This window comes from Penicillium argentinense, assembly GCF_028826775.1.
Source record: "Penicillium argentinense strain IBT 30761 chromosome Unknown utg000005l_segment0_segment0, whole genome shotgun sequence".
Classification (NCBI taxonomy): domain Eukaryota; kingdom Fungi; phylum Ascomycota; class Eurotiomycetes; order Eurotiales; family Aspergillaceae; genus Penicillium; species Penicillium argentinense.
In genome coordinates this window covers 1,007,100-1,027,288 of record NW_026622664.1, presented here as the reverse complement: position 1 = coordinate 1,027,288, position 20,189 = coordinate 1,007,100, and the positions used below count along the sequence as shown (strand labels likewise).

The window sequence follows — 20,189 nt, the reverse complement described above, 5'->3', positions numbered from 1 at the left end:
GACCATGCTAGTACCTGGAAGGAATCCGCGGATCGGGGCAATTAATTGGGGTCTTTGTATTTGAACTTAAGTCTCAGAAAGATTTGAGATAAAATGCGCATAAATAAATAAAGAACCACTCGTCTCAGGGTACTGTGGCTGACAGCAATCCATGTCCGGTAGCCGACACGTGACCTTATCTGAAAAACCATCCCAAGACCATTTCGGCAACATATTGGACGAATTATCCCATTGAGAAGGTCGAATGGATCAATCAAAGAATAATTGTATTCGTAACTTGTATCTGAAAAGCAAATAAAGGAATCCTCGTGAAGTGTACATGATCCCGACTTGACCTCCAGCCTTGGAACCCTTCCGCTCTTGACACAAGCCGCACTAACTGCGTAATATCGACACAACTCCAGAGTTCTTTGAGTGTGCCAAGATATAGACGGGGTATTTGAATTAATTTCGGCATGGAGAATGGAGATTTCTTGTTCCTGGGCGTGCTCTTTTAACGTTCGTCATTGACTGATGAAAGCAGCCGTGTCGATCCAGGAATGTAACCCCGGACTCTGGTTGGAATGCGACCTCGGGGAAAACTATCGCCCCAAAACGGTGATCGGGGTCTACACCTCTTGTCGTTCAAGAATGCGCATGGCATGGCAAAGTATACATGGCAAAGTATCTCGATCATCATTTACAGAGAATGTACGTTGGAAGTAAGCAAGATCACGAAGTATAAACTAGTAGCTATTCTTAAGCATTCATTCATCACAAGAAATTAGCTGCTTTAGACTATCAACCAACAAATCGAATATCTGTCCATGGATCCTCCCAAGCCATCTACGGTACTCACGCCAATTTCCTTGGTCTGGACCCGGAGCTAACTTCCAAACGGGACTCTTCCATAGACACCGCGCCGACTTGTGGCCGGTATTAGACATCACTTGAATCAATCTAGAAGGGAACCCCAGGGATCCGTCTTAAATTTTGGACGATGTAACGCTCAGATTCGACTCTGTTCAATCTCCTTATAACCCCTCTTGTTTCAATTGTTCGTTGAACTCTAATTTTCGATACTTCTCAATATTGATACTCAACACTCATCACAGGGACCTCCTACAATTTTACTTTCTTCCGTTACCCAAGTGACCAATTGAACGTTTCCTTTGCAATGTACAGCTCTGTCAGACTTTCCTTCTTGCTTGCGATCTCGATTACTTTCGTGGCAGCTCAAGATCCAACGCCCGTGGCGCCACCTAGCAACGGGGGTTGCTCTTCTCAGCAGTAAGTCTGGGGTGGTACTTCTCCAGGAGCTCGAAAGCGGTCTAACTAAAGCAGACTCGTCGATCAATGCGTCATGACAATGAAGAGTGCGCTAGCAAAATGTACGACGAACGACTGGGATTGCAAGTGCACAGCTCAAGCGAACATCGCCAAGTAAGTCTCGACCTGTCATGCCACAATTGACTCTTTGATCGCAATTCCACTCTGAACAAGACATACTGACAAATTGACAGCTGTTACGTTGATTGTCTCAACAACGCAGACAGCTTTTCGGCTCAATTAGCCTCCGCAGAAACCTGCGCCACTGCCAACGCATACGACGCCGGATTGACGGCTGTGCCAGCGACCTGGACCACCCCCGGACCATCGACGGCGACCCCGGCGGAAATTGACAGCGTTGACGATGACGACGACAATAAAGCGAAGACGACCAGTGCACCAACGAAACCTCTGAAAGAGCAGAAGGATACAAAGCCGTCGGAGGGAGCTGCTGCTGCCAAGGCTGCAGGGAGCTGGCTGGCTCTTCTGGGATTGGGAATTGGAATTGCCTTTTGAGACCGGCGTTTCATGTGGTTAGATAGATGCATAATTGGATCAGTCATGGACCATTCAGTGGAAGTACAGAACAGCACAATAGCACTACAAGACGAGGAATAATTGATACCGGTACATAATAAATTGTATTCATGAGAGCAGCTCAAAATTCTGTAATAACCTCACTTGCTTTTCCGGGTCAAAAGTCCCTTCAGAGCATCTGTTTCGCCCTCCAACTTGGAGACCTTCAACCTCAGCTCATCCCGCTCTCTCCGCACACTTTTCAACTCATCTTCCAGGCTTTTCATTCGGTCAACGCGTCTCTGGCGACACCGCCGAGCCGCAAGGGTATTGAGTCTGCGCTTTTCAACGCGCGATGAATCGACACGGGTCAAGGCATCATCCCCTTGCGATATAGCAGGACTGGAACGAGATGTTGATACGGATCCTGAATTTTGAGATGCAGGGGAAAGATTGGAGAATCCGTCTATATTGGGTGTTAAGATGGGCGGATATTGTTTCACGAAGGGCATACATAAAGCTCACCTTGGGAGTTTGCTGAGTTTGCCGGACTGGGAACAAGAGGTGAAGGAGTGAAAGTATTAGGCACGTTGGACACAGAGTCCGAAATAGAAGTAAAGGTCGGTGTCATGCCATAACTCAGGCCATTGACTGCTACGTCAATGCCCGTCGGATACGGCAATGCATGATCAATAGAAACGAGGTTCCAGTCGGTATCGGCAAAGGACAGGTGCTGCTGTGTCCAAAGATCCGACTCTTGTCCAAAAGTATTAAAGGATTGAGAGGATGACGCAGTCGTGGGGAGACACGGCGACGCCCAGGATGTTGTCGGATAGTGATTTTGACGGTGATGGGGTGAGTAATTAGGCCTCGGCAGGCAGTCCAACCCCTGGAGGCTTGAGGAAGGACTGTGATTGAGAAGGCTGCCAGAAGAGGACTGTTGCCTGGATAAGGGCTGCGGCACTGTTGCAAGCGCAGGCCGCCATGACGAGATCGTTCAAACGGGCCTGAGCGGGCCCGTGGCGCGGTAAAGCTTTAGAAAAAAGGGTTGAAGGGGACCCTTGAGGTGCTAGGATCAAACTCGGTCACGGAGGGCCGAAAAATGGTGTCCTGAGGAAAAAAGGGAGATGGCGGCGAGATATACCCTGCGACCAGATGGCCGCTCTGGCCGCCCTGCCCTGCCCGCACTGCTCTGACTCCACCGCCACATAACACGGCAACATGATTGGGCCGATGACACACGACTCATCGTGACTCATTTTAGTGCGTGCCACTCGGCCTATCACAGTCCCCGTAGATACTGGAGACGGCCGTATTTGGAACATGAGAGGCATAAGATGTGCTCGAATATGGAGAAGCCTATGTAGGTGACTGAGAAATTCGCAAATCACAACGACCATTGAGCCAGGATAGGAGAAACAAGCATGTTAAAAGTTCCTTCTCTAGTTTAGTGCAGTGATCTATGCATCTTTTAGGTCCAGTAGTACCTGAACCCAGGCGCAATGGCGATTAGCAAAATCCTACCTCAGGAAGTGGCAGACTGAGGCTGAGCAAACTCAGCCATTCTGTCCCATACCTATGATTCAATGTCCTACTCAAAGGTGTCTGCAACGTCATAAGCGCCGGTGCTATACTATCACGGCACAGAATGTACCCTAATTGGGCAGGAATCCGCTCTCAGGTATTAGTGCCTAAGGCACAGAATATTTAGGACCATACTGTTGCACGCGATCTGTAGATCCAAAGCTGATAGGCTCGGTCCGCAATCTCGCGTCGTAATTGAGATTTAGGAAAGGAATCAAGTGAAACGAAGGATGCAGTCACCTCAATCCACTCATTTTTCTCGGAGCAATTGCGTAGTGCGACTCCTATAACTAACTAGTACAGTCGTAGGGTTAACGTAATCCACTAGCAAGTGAGACACACGGGCGCGTGAGACAGAAACCGCGGTCGCGCCCCAGCGCGTCAACCTCCTCATTTCAACTACCCACTATGCCCCCAATTCGCAGTCAAAATCCTCAAAATTCTATCAACCAAGAAGGTAGGATCCAGCTCGCAATACAAGCCTTTCGGAACAAAGAATTTCGATCAATTCGCGAAGCTGCGCGCCGATTTCAAGTACCTACCGCAACTCTCCATCGCCGATACAATGGCAAACTTCATCGATCGGAAACCCGCGCCAGCAATTATAAATTGACTCCAACTGAAGAGGAATCGCTCCTACGGTGGATACTCTCTATGGATACACGTGGATCAGCTCCCCGGCCTTGTATGGTAAGGGATATGGCCAATATTCTACTAGCAGAGCGTGGTAGTCAGACTGTTGGAGTCAATTGGGTTTACAGATATACAGAGCGCTATGATGAGCTCAAATCGCGGTATTCTCGTCGATATAATTATGAGAGGGCAAAATGCGAAGATCCGAGGGTTATTAAACCATGGTTCGACCTTGTACGACGCACGATCGATGAGAATGGTATCCAACCTGAGGATATCTACAATTTTGATGAAACTGGCTTCGCAATGGGGCTTATAGCCACTGCGAAAGTCATTACAAGAGCTGAATACTATGGTCGGAGGTCAGTTCTACAGCCAGGGAATCGCGAATGGGTCACATCGATTGAATGTGTGAATTCAACGGGCTTTATACTCCCACCATGCATTATCTTCAAATCGTCAAAGTACCAACAATATGCATGGTTTGATGACCTACCCGACAATTGGAGAATCGAAATCAGTGAGAATGGCTGGACTACAGACGAAATTGGGCTTCGATGGCTAGAAAAGCTATTTATCCCTGCGACTACTAGTCGTACTAGGGGTAAATATCGACTACTAGTTCTCGATGGCCATGGCAGTCATTTGACCCCCCGTTTTGATCGATTGTGCGAGCAAAATGATATTATTCCAATCTGCATGCCTCCGCATTCGTCTCATCTACTACAGCCTTTGGATATAGGCTGTTTTGCCCCCTAAAGCGCGCGTATGGGAGCTTGATTGAGCGCAAAGCACGGTTGGGGGTCAACCATATCGACAAGCTTGATTTCCTTGCAGCATTCCCACAAGCTCGCAAAGAGGCCTTTAAACCAGAGACTATTCAAAATGCATTCGTCGCAGCTGGTTTAGTACCATATGATCCCGATCAGGTCATTTCAAAGCTTGATGTTCAACTTCAGACACCTACCCCCTCAGGTAGTCGACCAGGGAGCCAATCGAGCGCGTGGAGCCCTAAAACGCCGGCAAATCTCAAACAATTGAATCGACAGGGCTCGTCAATTAAGGCACTGCTTAAGAAACGCTCGCAAAGCCCACCAACGCCTACGAATATAGCTATTGATCAGCTCCTCAAGGGCTATCAGCAATCATTGCATTCTAATGCAATCCTTCTAAAGGAAGTCCGCGATTTACGGGCTGAAAACGAGACACAAAAGCGAAAACGCAACAGAACGACTAAGCGCGTAGCTCATACGGAGGGTTTTACGGGCCAAGAAGCCAGGGAGTCGATGAACCAGGCTCATGAAGCTCCTAATACTGCCCCGGCGGAACCAGCTGCGTCAGCTTCCCAGCCAATTACACGCGCACCCCCGCGATGCAGCGACTGTCATCAAATAGGGCATAAAAGAACGCAATGCCCTGATAAGTCTAATAAATAGAAATTTGAAATCAATGGCGTTGTTGGTTTAATAAATTGGTTTGAAATTATAGTAGCTGGTTTTCTGTCTCACGGGCCCGTGTGTCTCACTCGCTAGTGGATTACGTTAGTTAGCTGGGCACAGCTGAGTCATCACGAGCATTGTCCGAGTGCCAAATCCAAAAAGGACAAGCTACGGATATATCGCTGTGAACAGTATCAAAAATCCCCAATTGCACCCAGCAGATCCCCGTGGGATCGCCCGTCAAGTTGTCGTTCTCCAGGTGTGCGAGCCTATTGCGGGCCCGAACCACGACCCCGCGGGTCCAATCGTTGACACAGTTCCGTGCCCCTCTTCGATTTTCTTTCCTTCCATCCCCTCCACGCGCATTCACCATGGCGACCGCTGCTGCCCCCGAGTCCTCGCTCCTTTCCCTCCTCTACCGGTCGTACCCGACCGTCATCTCGCCCGATGCCACCTCGCCCGATTACCTCCACGCCACACCCAAGATCTTCCCGCAAACCTCTTTCGTCGAGGCCGAGGAGGCCGACATCAAGCAGTGGCTCAACACCGTCTCCGGTCTGAAGACCGCTCTCGCCAAGGATGACAAGCCCGTCGTCGAGAGCATTCTCGCTCAGCTGAACATCCACCTGGCCACGCGCACCACCCTGCTCGGTGCGAAGCCCTCGGTCGCCGATATTGCTGTCTATGCTCTGGTCGCCCCGCTGGTCGAGAAGTGGTCACCTGAGGAGCGCACCGGCGAGAAGGGATTCCACCATATCGTGCGTCACATCGACTTTGTCCAGAACTCCCGCATCTTTGCTTTGCAGATCCCCGAGGAGGAGAAGGTGGCCATTGACGTGAACGACGTTCGCTTCGTGCCCAAGCCCGTCGACCCCAAGGAGGAGAAGGAGCGCAAGAAGCGCGAGAAGGCCAATGCCCAGAACCCCGATGCTGCTGCTGAGAAGCCTCTCGTCGTGGGCCAGGGTAAGCCCGGAAAGGACCAGGCCAAGGCCGCCGATGCTGCCGCCGCCGGTGCCCCCAAGACCAACAAGAAGGAAAAGAAGGAGAAGAAGGAGAAGGCTCCTAAGCCCGCACCGGCTCCCGCTGCTCCTCCCTCACCGTCAATCATTGACCTGCGTGTCGGTCACATCTTGCGCGCCATCAACCACCCCAACGCTGACTCCCTCTACGTCTCCACCATCGACTGCGGTGACGCCCCCGGCTCCGATAACACCTCTCTGGACGAGGAGACTGGCAAGACTGTGCGCACTGTCTGCTCCGGTTTGAACGGCTTGGTGCCTCTGGAGGAGATGCAGGGTCGCAAGATCGTTGCCGTCTGCAACTTGAAGCCCGTCACCATGCGCGGTATCAAGTCTTGCGCCATGGTCCTGGCCGCCTCTCCTCGCGTCCCCGAGGGCGGCGATGCCCACGCCGGCCCTGTCGAGCTCGTCAGCCCTCCCGCTGATGCTCCTGCCGGTGAGCGCATCACCTTCCAGGGCTGGTCCGAGGGCGAGCCTGAGAAGCAGCTGAACCCCAAGAAGAAGCAATGGGAGACCTTCCAGCCTGGATTCACCACCAACCAGGACCTCGAGGTATGCTTCGATAGCAGTGCTGTCCCTGCTGTTGCTGGTCAGGAGGGCAAGCCCGCCATTGGTAAGCTGACCACCGCCTCTGGTGTTGTCTGTACCGTCAAGACCCTGAAGGATGCTACTGTCCGGTAAAAAGTTTCTAGATATATCAAAATACGATCCATTAGTGCATACCCACGAGAAGACGAAATAAAATAGCTTTTACAATTTACTTGATCGAGCAAATAGACTACATTCTCTGCATCTGCCTACCACCGGATATATTTTCATTGGCGCCTGGTTAACTTCGCTTCTATGAAAAGAAGATGTACAATATTTTTAGCCACTGCTAACCACCAATCGCCATTATTGGGCTCAAATTGTCCAAAATACTTTATCACTTAGGAGATGCGAAACCGAGAGATGGACCGCGTTGGTCGAAGACAACGAAGAGAGCCTTCAAAAAGACATCACCGAAGATCTGCAGACTGGAGCCCGAGTTGGACTGCACGCCACCATAGCACACTATAGCAAGATCAAGTTAGCCTTGGATTCCATTTGAGGGAAGGAATAGTCGTACCAGTTCCACCGGTCGTCTTGTTCTTTCCAATCTCAGCAAAGTTGATTAGTGATCCGGGGATAGTCGCTTGGAACTTGTTTCCAATCGCAACCGACAAGCTGGGCAGCTCAAAGTCACACGGGAAAATATATCCACCAACACTGCCCGAGTACTGGGCCCAACCACCGTAGTATGCCTTGACAATCTGAGGGCTGACGAGCATCAGCGAGGTGCCGGTATCCGCAATGGCAGTCGGGGTGTCGGTAATCGTTTGCAAAGAGCTTCCATTCACAGAAAATTGCGCAGCCTCAAACTCCCAGAACCCATTCGAGTTATCGACGGTGACATTCACGAGCTGGCCGGAGTATTTCTTGTGATCGATAGTACCAAACTCATACTCACCGACACCTTCGCTCTTTAGGCGGGAGGTGAAAACCGGCTCGTCGAGATCGGGGGCAATGTTGTCGAAGAAAGTCTTCTGTGGGCCCGGATCAAACGTATTGATTGAGCTGAAGCCGAGTCCGACGAGTCCGTTTGAGTTTTCGTCGGAGATGAATGAATCTGAAACTTCAGTGGGCAGTCCGAATATTTGGTTCTTGACGACTGCGCCGCCGATCGAAACAGTATCCTTGCCCAGACCACCGTTCGCGTACGACGAATCACCGTAGGAAATTTTGAACGTGCCATTGACCTCTTGGAATGTGCTCGAGTTGCTAGGATTGTACACGGTTCGTCCGGAGATGGCGGACTTGGGAAGCTCGGTGTTCATAACCCACCTGCGACATGCATTGTTAGCTGATGTTTGGGTTGTGTTTGAGCCACAAAAACAAAAAAAATGGGAATTCAGGAATTCAGTTGGGCCTACATATCAGATGAACCGGTGTCGAAGTCCATGATGATCGTTTGTCCGCCAATCTGGACGGGCGATACAAACTCCACGTCGCCTTGGACCGAGGTTGCCGAAACAGAGCCAGTCTGCTCGGTCTCATCCGCGGCCTTGTTGGAGGACACGGCCATGCTGGTGTGCTTCACATCAAAAGGCTCGAAATCGTCCAGGTCGATCCCACTGAAATCGGTTGGGGCAATGCCGAACTTGCGGTAGGCCTTGCGGAGGGCAACGGGGCCATTCGGAACGTAATCGCTGCGTCTCACGCGTTCCACACGAAAAGACTTGCTTTTGTGCTGGGATCGGACGACGCCCGCTGGCGCTGCCAGAGCATCATAGCCCAGTGAGAGAAAGAGCACCAGTGAAATAAACAGGTGCATCGTATCTGATCCCACTGGCAGGGTGTTCAAAGAAAGATGGTATGAACTGGTCCGGCCAGGAATTTCAAAAGGGAAGAGGTGGGATGGTTAAAAATAAAATAGTAAGACCACCAGGGCGTGAATGTTAACGAAACGAAACGAAGGCTTGCTGTGTTGTCCGTTGACAGAGTGAATGGTGGTATAGGTAAACAAATGCGCTGAAGGAGCGACGCGATTAGGGCACAGCCAAAACTCGACACGCCCGTAGGCAACGGCGAGAAGGAAGGGAAAAGAGAAAAGAGAAGCGAAATAGATAAGATGGAACAAGAGAATGTCGATGGAAATGTACCCAGTACTCTGTATCAAGAAATCAAAAAAGGAGAAAGCGAGCGCCAATCCCCGGGGGTGGTGCAGATCTATAAAGAGAACAAAGAAGTCGGCAGGGACATAATTCATTTCAGAAAAAAAGGGACGACGCCCAAACCACCCGCTGCACCCAGCATCCTCTCCATACGGCACACTGACAGGAGCAGAAAGAAAAGGGTTGACGTCGAGTGGACTACGTAGTACGTTTCTGATCTCCCGGCCAATCCACCCAAACCCACCTATCACCAGCAGCAGCGTCCACAGTTGGGGAGCTAAGCCCTTGGCCCAGCTGGGCGCTTCTCCACGATTGGCGCCAGACCAGAACGAGCGAGCGAGCTGTCACAGAGCTCCGCGACAGGACAAAGCTCCGGATAGGGCAGTTGGCGGTTTCTCGGCGGCCCATTTGTCTGTTACTGCGTGGCGTGCTGGGCAGGTGGAGCCCCTCCTGGGCGCGAGTTGTGACAGGTGAGCGCCGTCGAGAAAGTCACTGGTGCTGGCCGTGACTGAAGCTGAAACACCCCAGGCGGGTGTGGGGCGAATCATCGTCGCCAGGTGCCTGCTCCCCTTGAAACGGCGGAGTCGGAGACGCTGTGAGAGGGCACAATGCTTCTCCCCTTGGCGGTCGGCCGCCGAAGTAATTCATGCCGATTGTGCTGGGCATTGCACAAAAGAAGGAGATTGCGCTCGGGCGGAGTTGCCTGCTTGTGGCGGATATTGATTGCTTTCGGATCACCCGCCCGAATCAGTTGACACCTCGGCATCTAATATTGACGACTACAATAGTGTACTACTAGTAACGCCCTAAGGGTGCATTGGAGGATATTTTTGGCCACAAGAATTAATGGACAGTTCAAATGCATCGACCCTGCTTCCAGGGTCTACCCAGCAGGACCTGATCACGTGTACCAGATGGATCACAGCAGTGGCGGTGAGCAACATTGACAGTCAAGACCGAAATCAGAAATACACAAGATGAATGCTGAGAAATAATAATATCAGCACAACTATGATTTGCCAGCTAATCTCAGTACCCGTTCAAGTGTTGCTGCAACTCCTTAGTTGGAGGTTGTTTATGTCCAGCTCCATTTGCCCAATAAGGTTCTCGCTGATCGAGCCAGATCCACATTCTTATCCGCTTTATCCATGGACATAGATCGTTGATCGCAGCCCAACACTTGGGAATGACCTGTAAGGCCCAATGTTGCCAATGGGAAAATATATTCATAGCTAATCCATGCCATATTCTAGTCACGCAATACCTACCTCCTCTCTCTTGAAAAAGTCCTTTCCCTCGCTGTCACAACCTTACACACTCAGACCAATTTCGTATCTAATAAGACGAGATTACATTGTATGTGGCCCCCAGGTATACAACGCCCAATCTGGTTGGAAGGGTCAAATACATTTTTGTTACACCCAATCGATCAAATATAGTATCAAAATTCGAAATTTTAATTGGGTTCCTCGCAACTGACTCTTTGCAATTCGTATACCGCAGGGATGTCAGCCAGAATGTCCAGTCCTCTACTATGGCTGCAGCCTCGAGTAGTCCCAAGCATCAAGTTCTTTTATTTTAGAATATGCTCCTAAAAGATCACACCAAAGGTTCTCAATTTATGAGTTTATGAAGATATGAAAGAATACAGTGGTGCTTGTCTCTGTGGTGAGGTTCGATTTTCTCTGTCCAGAGCACTGCAGGGTGTCTTTGTCTTTGCCTTTTACTGCCGTCACTGCGCCCTAAATGCAGGGGTCCCTGTCACGTTGTATGACCCACGAATTTCAACCAGGGATACTATCGTGACTCTATGGTCCCATGAATTTGGAGTATACGTGTGTCTGACATGAAATCAGGTTGCGAGATTTTCCCGTGCTCAGCTTCGGCTGCAGGACCCGTAGGAGCTGACTACTGTTTACAATATCACGTCGGTTGCGGAAAGTGACCATGCAACAGAGAAGAATTTTTGCAAAGTCTGTGGGTGTTCATTGTGGACTATCCTCGCAAGCATGGTGGCGAAGTGATCATTGTCCGGACCAGTCTGATTGAAGACGGGTGTCGAAAATATACTGCAACCTGGAAGGTCTCCAAGCTTGCTAACCCCCATGACACCCCGCCAGGGTCAATTCACTGCCCCCACACGACTAAGCTTTTTGTCCGAAATAAACTAGATCGTTTTGCCGGCTTCTTAGGGTTGATATTATATCCAGCGATGTCGAAAATTAGCCCGAAGACAGCCTGACTGGCTTGATCGGGTCTTCAGGGCATCTGATTAAATTGGGCAGGTCTCGGGCTCATCGTTGCCAAATGCCGAAGGCGATCGGCAAGCCAGTGGTTAGAACTTCTGTTTCGGGGAGGGTTCGACTCGATCGAGCATGCCGGACCCCTCGGACAATCCCCGCGGGGCCCTTCCCCACACTATGCCATCATCAGGGAGAGTCTGCAGTTCGTTCAATGTGGAGAGACGACAGAAAATATTTGTTTAGAGAGATCGGCGATGACCCGTCGGTAGTATATAACTAATTGAATTCACCCAAATGGCGAGGACTAGGGTCGCATCTCTCACGATACATCATGGCCACCCTCATCGCACTCACGGTGTTGTGGACCCTGGTGGTCCAGGTCTCTGCCAAATTTGTAGTAAAACCTAGCTCTCTGCTGCCGATTCCCAACAAGCCTCGGGTGTTTATTCTGTCGGATATCTCGAACGAGCCCGATGATCAAGAGTCATTGACGCGGTACTTGCTTTACGCCAACCAGTTCCAGACTGAGGGTATCTGCGCGGTGACGTCGACATGGCTCACAGACGAAGTTCACACCGAGGATATGCTGTCTGTCGTCAATGCCTATGGGAATGTCACGGATAACCTTAACCGTCACGCTCCGGCAGACTCGCCTTATCCCACGGGCGACCACATTCGCAGCTTGCTGCGAAAGGGTGCCGAGGTGAGAACCTCCAGGACTCATGAGGAATGCATAGACCGATTTTTCTAATAGCTCAACTCAACAAGACCTATGGAATGAAGGCCGTTGGAAAAGACGTTCCTCTCAGTGACGGAGGCAAGCTCCTGCTCGAACGCCTTCAAGACGACTCTGACCAGCCCCTCTGGGTGCTGGGCTGGGGCGGCGTGAATGTCCTCGCGCAGGTCCTGTACAAGGTCCACGAAACGCACTCCGAGACCGACGCAGCAGCATTGCGAGCCAAGCTTCGCGTGTATGCCGTCTCCGACCAGGATGATTCCGGCCCCTGGATCCGCCAGCAATACCCGGATATCTTCTACATCTCCTCGACACATGGTTGGAACCAGTATGGACTGGCAGCATGGACTGGCATCTCGGGCGAAAACTATTATTGTGAGGATGTGGGTGGTCCTGACTCGACCAAGGTCTCTCACAAATGGCTGCGCGATAATATCCAGATTGGACCGTATGGCAAAATTGCGTATCCCAGTTTCAAATACATCATGGAGGGAGATACCCCGACATTCCTGTACCTCATCCAAAACGGCCTTGGTGTGCCTGAGCAGCCGGACTATGGTTCGTGGGGAGGCCGTTATTCCAAGGTGATCCCGTCCACTGAGTTGAACTTCAACCACTACAGCGACGCTGCGGATCGTGTGAAGGGTCAGAACAACGAAACTTTCATCTCCAGCCGAGCAACCATCTGGCGCTGGCGCGAGGCCTACCAGAATGATTTCGCCGCACGCATGCAATGGTCTCTTCCCGCTAATGCCAGTCGGGCGAATCACCACCCCATCATCTCCATCAATGGCAGTGAGGAACTGGCACCGTTGAACATGACCGTACAAGCCGGGTCGACTGTGACAGTGAATGCCGCTGGGACTACAGATCCGGATGGAGATCGCCTTTCTTTCCGCTGGTTCCAGTATGAGGAGCCGGGCTCTAGTGACTGGAATGTTGCTGGCCAAGTGCCTGTGTTGAATGTCAGTCTTTCGCAGAGTGGTCGAATGGCGCAGGTGCAGATTCCAGAAGAGAAGGAGAGTTGCAATGGCAAGGGCTTCAATCCTTCGGGATGCTGGTTGCTCCATCTGATTCTGGAGGTCACGGACAATGGCTACCATCCATTGACGAGCTACCGTCGGGTGCTTCTGCAGACGATGAACTCGACACAGACCGTGTCTTAAACGGGCTCGGTCTGGAATATTTGCATAGCCCATTGAATGTACATATAGGGGGAAAAGACCAGGAAACTGTGATATTTCAAAAGGAAATCTTGTGTTGATCTGCTCGTAAAAATCGTATAATCATGGTATCGAATGATGCAACACCCCAAGACAGAACCGCCAGGGGTGTGAAGTATGTCCAAACGCCGAATGGTGGATTCACTAACCCAAACCGTATGCCATGCAATAAATAGAGACACGAGTCAACCTCATTCAACCAGTTCCTCAGGGAGGACATCCTCCGGGTTCTCTCCGACGGACTCGCCAACAGCACGAACGACGCGCTTGATCGCCTTAGAGGCCGGGCTATCCGGGAAATTCTCGACAAAGCTCTCGCCATAGTCACATGCCATGCCAACGCGAGGATCGAGAGGCACAGCTCCGAGGAATGGGATGCCCATCTTCTTCGCTAGCCGCTTCCCTCCACCGGTAGTGGCACGGAAGATCTGAGACTCGTGAGTGCAGCTGGGGCACACAAAACCAGACATATTCTCCACGAGTCCAAGGACACGTATACCGGCTTTGCGGCAGAAGTCGATCTCCTTGCGCACATCCAACAACGACACCTCCTGCGGCGTAGTCACGACGACTGCGCCGTCAACGCCGGATTCCTTGAGGAGGGAGTTGACAGAAAGGTGCTCGTCGCTGGTGCCGGGAGGTGTATCTACAATGAGATAGTCGAGCTCGCCCCAATCCACATCCTTCAGGAACTGCTTGATCAGACCGTTCTTCTTCGGCCCTCGCCAAATTACCGCGTCGTCGCGGTTGGGCAGCATGAATTGCACACTCATGGCACCTAGGTTATCCGTCACCCAGACAGGACTCCAGCCTGCGTTGCTCACGTGGATAGTCTCGGCCTCGACGCCCATCATCTTGGGGATTGACGGTCCGCAAATATCGGTGTCCATGATGCCGACGGTCGAGTCGGTGTTTGTGGCAAACGCATGCGCGAGAAGACTTGTGAATGTCGACTTCCCTACACCTCCTTTGCCCGAAAGCACCAGGATCTTGTGTCGTATTTGCGCGAGCCGCTCGGTAATGATTGGGATATCGGGGTCGGGGCCTTTGGGCGCGGTGGCGCAAATCTGCTGGTTCGGACAGCCGGCGCAGGCATCGCCTTGGCCTGCTTTTTCGGACTCGGGACCGGGACAGTGTTCTGAGCAAGAACAATAAGATTTTGAGAACCTGTACAGGGCTCGCGATTTCCCCGCGCGTGCGGTACGTACCTGGTTCCGGAGCCACCAGGTTGGGTGCTCTCTTGGAAGGCGCTTCGAGAGACGTCTCGTTCGGCTCCTCCACGTAGGGCGCCATCTTCAATTATCGAGAAATTCAAATAGCAAACTTGTACAAAGCACCGTTCAAAAGTGTCGGAGAAAAGTGTTGGTGGCGAGGGCCAGTGCTTGATAAGCGGGGATGACTAAAAGCCCGCGGCCATTGGCGGGGCCTGCGGTGTCGGAGGGCATTTCAACAGCAGCGGCTAAAGGCGCTTCTCCGAGCCGGTGGCATGTCGGCGAAGATATCCCCTGGTCATATTTGACCCTTGATACAATGAGGCTAGAACGATGTGCTATTCAAAATGAAAATGAAAATAATGCTACCACGGGGGTCCTCGAGACTATCCATTCAAATCTGTTGGAGAAGGGCCCCCTCTTCATAGTCTGTAGTACAGGACGCTTCGGCGGCATTGTCGAATGACTGTTACTCCCAGGGACACGTCGAGGCCGACCCAGTATTCTTTCGATCAATCTCTCGCCCTAGCTCATGTTGAGGGGGCCTAAAAGGATGCTAATACCGTATCCCTGCTTAGGTCACTTAGGGGAAGCGTCCACGGACCAAGGGATGCTCCCGTTTGCACAATTACTCTGCACATCAATCCAGGGACCAGGAGGGCCTGCGATTGACAGAACTTAAGCAGCAGACCGAATCTTGATTTGGCGCCTCCACTGCATGGTGATCAACAATTTCTGATTGCGGGTGGGACAGTCTAATGCTGAGCGGGTGAGACGAGAGAATGGGGTCTCGAGTAGAGAGAATATGGTCTTGCGACCATGATGTCACCTGAGGGTCTCCAAATGAGCAGAGCAAAGCCCTCAATGCGAGCCAATCCATTACTATATAGCGGGAGTATCCATTATCAAATCTCCAGAGGCTCGGCGCACTGACATCAGGCGGAACAAATGGTTTGTTTTCAATCCCGGTTTCGTACCCGAGACCACCCATTGCGATTCGGAGACCATTTTGACCAACAGCTTCGAACAGTCCTCAAAAGGCGACTGGAACATGATGTCAAGGCTCCCCACTTGGGCCGGTTGGCCTCAGTCGTCCATAATCCTCGCATCCTGGACATCTGTGTCGCCGGTGGGATGAAATCGGGTGCAGGCTCCTGTAGCGTGTACCTACTGCAGAGTGGAGTGATGCACGAAGACTCGCATTTAGTACCCGCACTTGCCGCTGTCTGCTGCACATCGTCAACAACGAGGCCCCGCCGTCGCCAGCGTGTAACCCATGCCGCACGAGCCAGCTGATGGCGGATGGCGGATTGGCGTTGCTGGCCGTAAAAGCCCGGACCTCAAAAGAGATGGAGTATCCTCACAGGACACGGGCGTCATTCTTGCAGTACCCTAGGGTAATATCTGAAGAGGAGGGTCGGCATTAGTGTGGGCGATCAGAGCCCTTCTTCCTTTCCCTTCTGCTCCATTCGGGGGCCCGCACTAAACTCGCGCTGTGATGGGGGAAGCAGTGGGCAGGAGACGGTTCCACTCAGCGTGTCCACCGTCCAGTCAAACATAAATACGACTCTCAACCTCTTTGAATTCGACAAACTTCTCTGCAGAAATCTTCGCAGGCGCACAAATTGCTTTTCTGGTACCACCAGTAGGTCAGGTCGCAGTAGACAATTGAAAACGCGGAGGACAGATTGACAGCCCACCGGATGCAAACAGGTCAATTGTGGTCCGCGGAGTCCGTCACATGCTTCTGTCGTCATTTACGCCCCAACAATCCTCTTTCTCTTCAACCTCAACAACAACATCATGGACCAGGGCCGTTCAACAGGTGCCCTGCAAACCGACGGGCTGCGAGAGCGGATTACATCACGCCCTGATTCAACTGGGGGCCGAGACGCTCTAACTGCCCTTGGTGAGGCTGAGATCAAGGATGCGGCCGGCAAGGACAAGAAGACATTTGGACGGACTCCCGATGGAACTGGTAAGTGTCCCCCTCTTCATCAGTGTGATGCATCATCGCGATCGATCTTTCGAGCGATCAACATCAAGCCTCATGCTATCCCTCCCGATTTTCCCCATCTCTAACCCGCTCCCGCGCGTTTCTCTAGTGTTCACGGTGCCTCAGACCCATGACATGGTCTCCCAGCTGCTCTCGCCATCGGAACCCAAGAACTTTTCAGATGCGGTGGTTCTCGTGCTGCTGGCGATTCACATTCTACTCCTCTGGGCCCTCCCCGCGTGCGCCAAAGTACCGGTATTCGCTGTTGTCTACCTCTCTTGGCGCGCGGCCTACAATGGAGGTATCGGATGGCTCCTTCATAACCAGTCGCACCACAAGACCCTAATCCGATGGGCGGAGAAGACCAAAATCTTCGTGAACCCGGCTACCGGGGACAACCCGCACCCGACCCTGTACAATTGGATCAAGCGCGAGCTGGAGACCAAGATCCCCCACGATTACAAGTTCGAAACAGCACCCGTTGAATACAACACCTGGCTTGTCTTTAGACGTCTGGTGGACGTGATACTTATGTGTGACTTCACTTCCTACTGTCTCTTTGCGATAGCATGTGGTCATCGTCCTGTGGATGAGGGCATTCTCATGACCGCCCTCCGCTGGACGGCTGGTATCGTGCTGGTGCTATTCAACCTCTGGGTCAAATTAGATGCCCACAGAGTAGTCAAGGACTTTGCCTGGTACTGGGGTGATTTCTTCTACCTCATCGACCAGGAGTTGACCTTCGACGGTGTCTTCGAGATGGCGCCTCACCCCATGTACTCAGTCGGCTATGCGGGCTACTACGGTATCTCGCTCATGGCAGCAAGCTATAAGGTGCTCTTCATCTCGATCATTGCCCATGCAGCACAATTCGCCTTCCTCGTCCTTGTTGAGAACCCGCACATCGACAAGACCTACAACCCACCTCCTCCCCGCAAGCGCTCGGTCTGTGTCGATTCGACTTCCAGCCTACCCTCGGACCTAGACACCCCAACTGCGCCAACTCCGTCTGAGGACCCTTCTCCCAATGCGTCATTGTATTCCACCAAGCCGCCCCCTCGATTCACAACCTTTTGGGACTGCACAACCTGGATCTGTATAGAACCACTGATTCCTCCACTATGCTGGTTCAGATGCTCGTATTCGCAGTCACGGCCTTGACCCCGTCCACGCCGCGTTACCAATTCTTCTTTGTGGTCAATGCTGTCGTATGGCGTGTGTGGTTCTCTGTAGGCATCGGGTACCTTCTGAACAATCAGTCTAACAACAAGGCTTGGACGAGGCACTTCCTCAAGTTTGGTGAAACCCCACACGAGGCATGGAGCCAATGGAAGGGTACTTACCACCTCAGTATGATCATGTGCTATGCTAGCTTCATTGCTGCGGTGTGGAAGATGTACACCCTCCCTTCGGACTGGGGCTATGGCCTGGTTCTCTTCCGGCACGTCCTTGGTGTTGGTTTGATCAGCTTGCAACTGTGGACTTCGATCAGCATCTACGACTCCCTCGGCGAGTTTGGCTGGTTCTACGGTGACTTCTTCTTTGATGAGTCCCCCAAACTAACCTACAACGGTATTTACCGCTTCCTCAATAACCCCGAGCGTGTTCTGGGTTTGGCAGGTGTCTGGGGTGCTGTCCTCATCACCAGCAGTGGGGCTGTCACCTTCCTGGCTCTGCTGAGCCACATTCTCAGTTTGGCTTTCATTCAATTTGTGGAGCGACCTCATATGCAGAAGCTGTACGGTCGTAGCCTTCGGCAAGATGGAGGTGTGGTCAAGAACCTCAAGAAGTCTTTGCCGTCCTCTCTCAGACAGCTACACGGAAGTGTCGACAAGATATTCGACGATTCTTATGAATTCATCGAGGAGATTCTTGACAACGCGCGCCCGAAGTTGGCTGCCGGCGTCAATACTTTCGTCAAAGACACAACAGCCCTCTTCCATAAGTATCCCGCTCGTGTCACCATCTCTCGCATCGATGCGGACCTGGCTGGAATCGACATGCGTGATTATTCTCTGTCTGTTGAAGGTACCGATGCGAAATCTTTCGAGGAAAGCGAACTGGGCAAGGGTCGTGAGGGTGCGAATGCCCGTATGCCTCTGGACCGACGAGGTGATCTCAAGAACCTGACTTTCGAATACGGCGCTCCAATCAAGGTCAAGTGGACTGCACCGCTTACCCACAGCAAGAAAGACTGGATTGGTATCTACCGTGTCACCGACAATACCTCTCGCGAAGTCTCTCGTGTCTCCTCTCAGGGCCGCTGGATCGCAACCAACGAGGGCTCTTACGACAACCTAACCTGTGAAAAGGGCATCATTACCAGTGATGTGGTCATTAACTCATCCGAAGAAAAGGATCGACAAGGCCATAAACTTGCCTCCGGTGAGGTTGTTTTCTCTGGCGATAAACTTTTCTGGACCCAAGGTGTCTTCGAAATCCGCTACCACCACAATGGCATGCACAATGTGATGGCTATTTCAAGACCATTTGAAATCCGCATCCGCCGATTTGACGAGGACGACACCACTGTCGACGGCGACAGCATCGTTCAGACGACAGTTGAGAACTCCTTGCTGCCTGTCGTCTGCAACTGCTTTGACCGAGACCCTGACGTTGCTCCTGAAACTGTGGACGAGCAGTTTGGCGGTCTTGTCGAACGCGATGGCAAATTCGCCAAGCGCGTAGTCTTCGCTGTTCATCAAATGTGAGTTTCTCCCTGGCATCCCCTCTGGAAATCATAGCTAACCGCTCTCATATAGGTTTGGTGTCGAACTAGCGCCTGAAGTCGTCAAGGCGGATGGCAATGTCCGCGATCTGGCTTGGAGGATATGCAATGCGAAGAAAGTTCTGGTAAGTCACGCTATTTCCTTGGCCAGAAGAGACGGCCGGTATTAATGTACCTATCATAGGCCCCCTACAGTATGTCCCTGTCAAATGGGACAACAACGCCGATTGAGGGAACCGAGGAAAAATAAATGGGTGAAATACAGCCAATAGGTATGACAAACGTTCGAGCGAGGACTTGGGAATCGAGATAGATTGGCAATGGCGTGAACTTCACCGAGTCCAGGTTTCCTCTCTGAATTGCATAGTGACGCCTCTTTGCAACAAATCCGAGGCCCCCATGCCCGCGAGTCTTAGAGAATAAACTGAGAAAAAAGAAGATGGTCGATAATAGGGTTCGATTTCACTTGCAGGTGTGAGTTGATTCCCCTGAATGTTTAGATTTGGGGTGGATGGCCGTGATTTTATTTTGCTATTTGTACCGTTCGGGGACCCAGGGGTGGCAGGATGAGTACCTGGGTACTCAACAGGATCTTGCTTAAGACAATGTCTTCCTCCCACTATTTTTATGTGTACATAGCCTTATGTGAGAATTATTAGAACGTTTCAAGGAAATCCAAAATGATATAAATTTTATCAGAAAAGTTTGTCATTGATTATGGTTAAGCTAATCGGCGGAACTGAAGAGACTGCAGACGTTGTTAGCGTCAACTGCAAGATAAGCGCAACAGATGAAGGCACAGGTGACATCACTCGCAAGCATAGCAAGCAAGGAATATAATCAGCAAGCCGGTTAACTCA

The 20,189-nt window shown here is 51.6% G+C and overlaps 7 protein-coding genes across 7 annotated transcripts; 4 read left to right on the top strand and 3 right to left on the bottom strand.

Annotated features, from left to right (window-relative positions):
• Positions 1-1,156: 1,156 nt before the first annotated feature.
• On the top strand, positions 1,157-1,824 carry N7532_005177 (uncharacterized protein; the record flags this gene model as incomplete). The annotated part of the gene is made up of 3 exons (XM_056617671.1): positions 1,157-1,269; positions 1,324-1,422; positions 1,503-1,824. 3 exons carry the CDS (start codon positions 1,157-1,159, stop codon positions 1,822-1,824), a joined length of 534 nt encoding a protein of 177 aa, XP_056473830.1.
• A 161-nt stretch (positions 1,825-1,985) lies between these two features.
• N7532_005176 (bZIP transcription factor) lies at positions 1,986-2,731 on the bottom strand (the record flags this gene model as incomplete). Its single annotated transcript, XM_056617670.1, has 2 exons — positions 1,986-2,290; positions 2,350-2,731. Coding segments are annotated over 2 exons (687 nt in total), but the record flags the coding sequence as incomplete, so codon positions are not given.
• Positions 2,732-5,851: 3,120 nt separating this feature from the next.
• Positions 5,852-7,180, top strand: N7532_005175 (putative cofactor for methionyl- and glutamyl-tRNA synthetases; the record flags this gene model as incomplete). Its single annotated transcript, XM_056617669.1, has 1 exon — positions 5,852-7,180. One exon carries the CDS (start codon positions 5,852-5,854, stop codon positions 7,178-7,180), a length of 1,329 nt encoding a protein of 442 aa, XP_056473828.1.
• Positions 7,181-7,424: 244 nt separating this feature from the next.
• On the bottom strand, positions 7,425-8,852 carry N7532_005174 (pepsin-like aspartic protease; the record flags this gene model as incomplete). The annotated part of the gene is made up of 3 exons (XM_056617668.1): positions 7,425-7,552; positions 7,608-8,362; positions 8,452-8,852. The coding sequence occupies 3 exons, from the start codon at positions 8,850-8,852 to the stop codon at positions 7,425-7,427; spliced, it is 1,284 nt and encodes a 427-aa protein (XP_056473827.1).
• Positions 8,853-11,766: 2,914 nt separating this feature from the next.
• Positions 11,767-13,337, top strand: N7532_005173 (DUF1593 domain-containing protein; the record flags this gene model as incomplete). The annotated part of the gene is made up of 2 exons (XM_056617667.1): positions 11,767-12,138; positions 12,204-13,337. The coding sequence occupies 2 exons, from the start codon at positions 11,767-11,769 to the stop codon at positions 13,335-13,337; spliced, it is 1,506 nt and encodes a 501-aa protein (XP_056473826.1).
• Positions 13,338-13,585: 248 nt separating this feature from the next.
• nbp35 (Fe-S cluster-binding ATPase) lies at positions 13,586-14,687 on the bottom strand (the record flags this gene model as incomplete). Its single annotated transcript, XM_056617666.1, has 2 exons — positions 13,586-14,532; positions 14,603-14,687. The coding sequence occupies 2 exons, from the start codon at positions 14,685-14,687 to the stop codon at positions 13,586-13,588; spliced, it is 1,032 nt and encodes a 343-aa protein (XP_056473825.1).
• Positions 14,688-16,408: 1,721 nt separating this feature from the next.
• Positions 16,409-19,579, top strand: N7532_005171 (phosphatidylethanolamine N-methyltransferase; the record flags this gene model as incomplete). Its single annotated transcript, XM_056617665.1, has 5 exons — positions 16,409-16,583; positions 16,711-17,638; positions 17,704-19,308; positions 19,364-19,454; positions 19,514-19,579. The coding sequence occupies 5 exons, from the start codon at positions 16,409-16,411 to the stop codon at positions 19,577-19,579; spliced, it is 2,865 nt and encodes a 954-aa protein (XP_056473824.1).
• Positions 19,580-20,189: the final 610 nt, after the last annotated feature.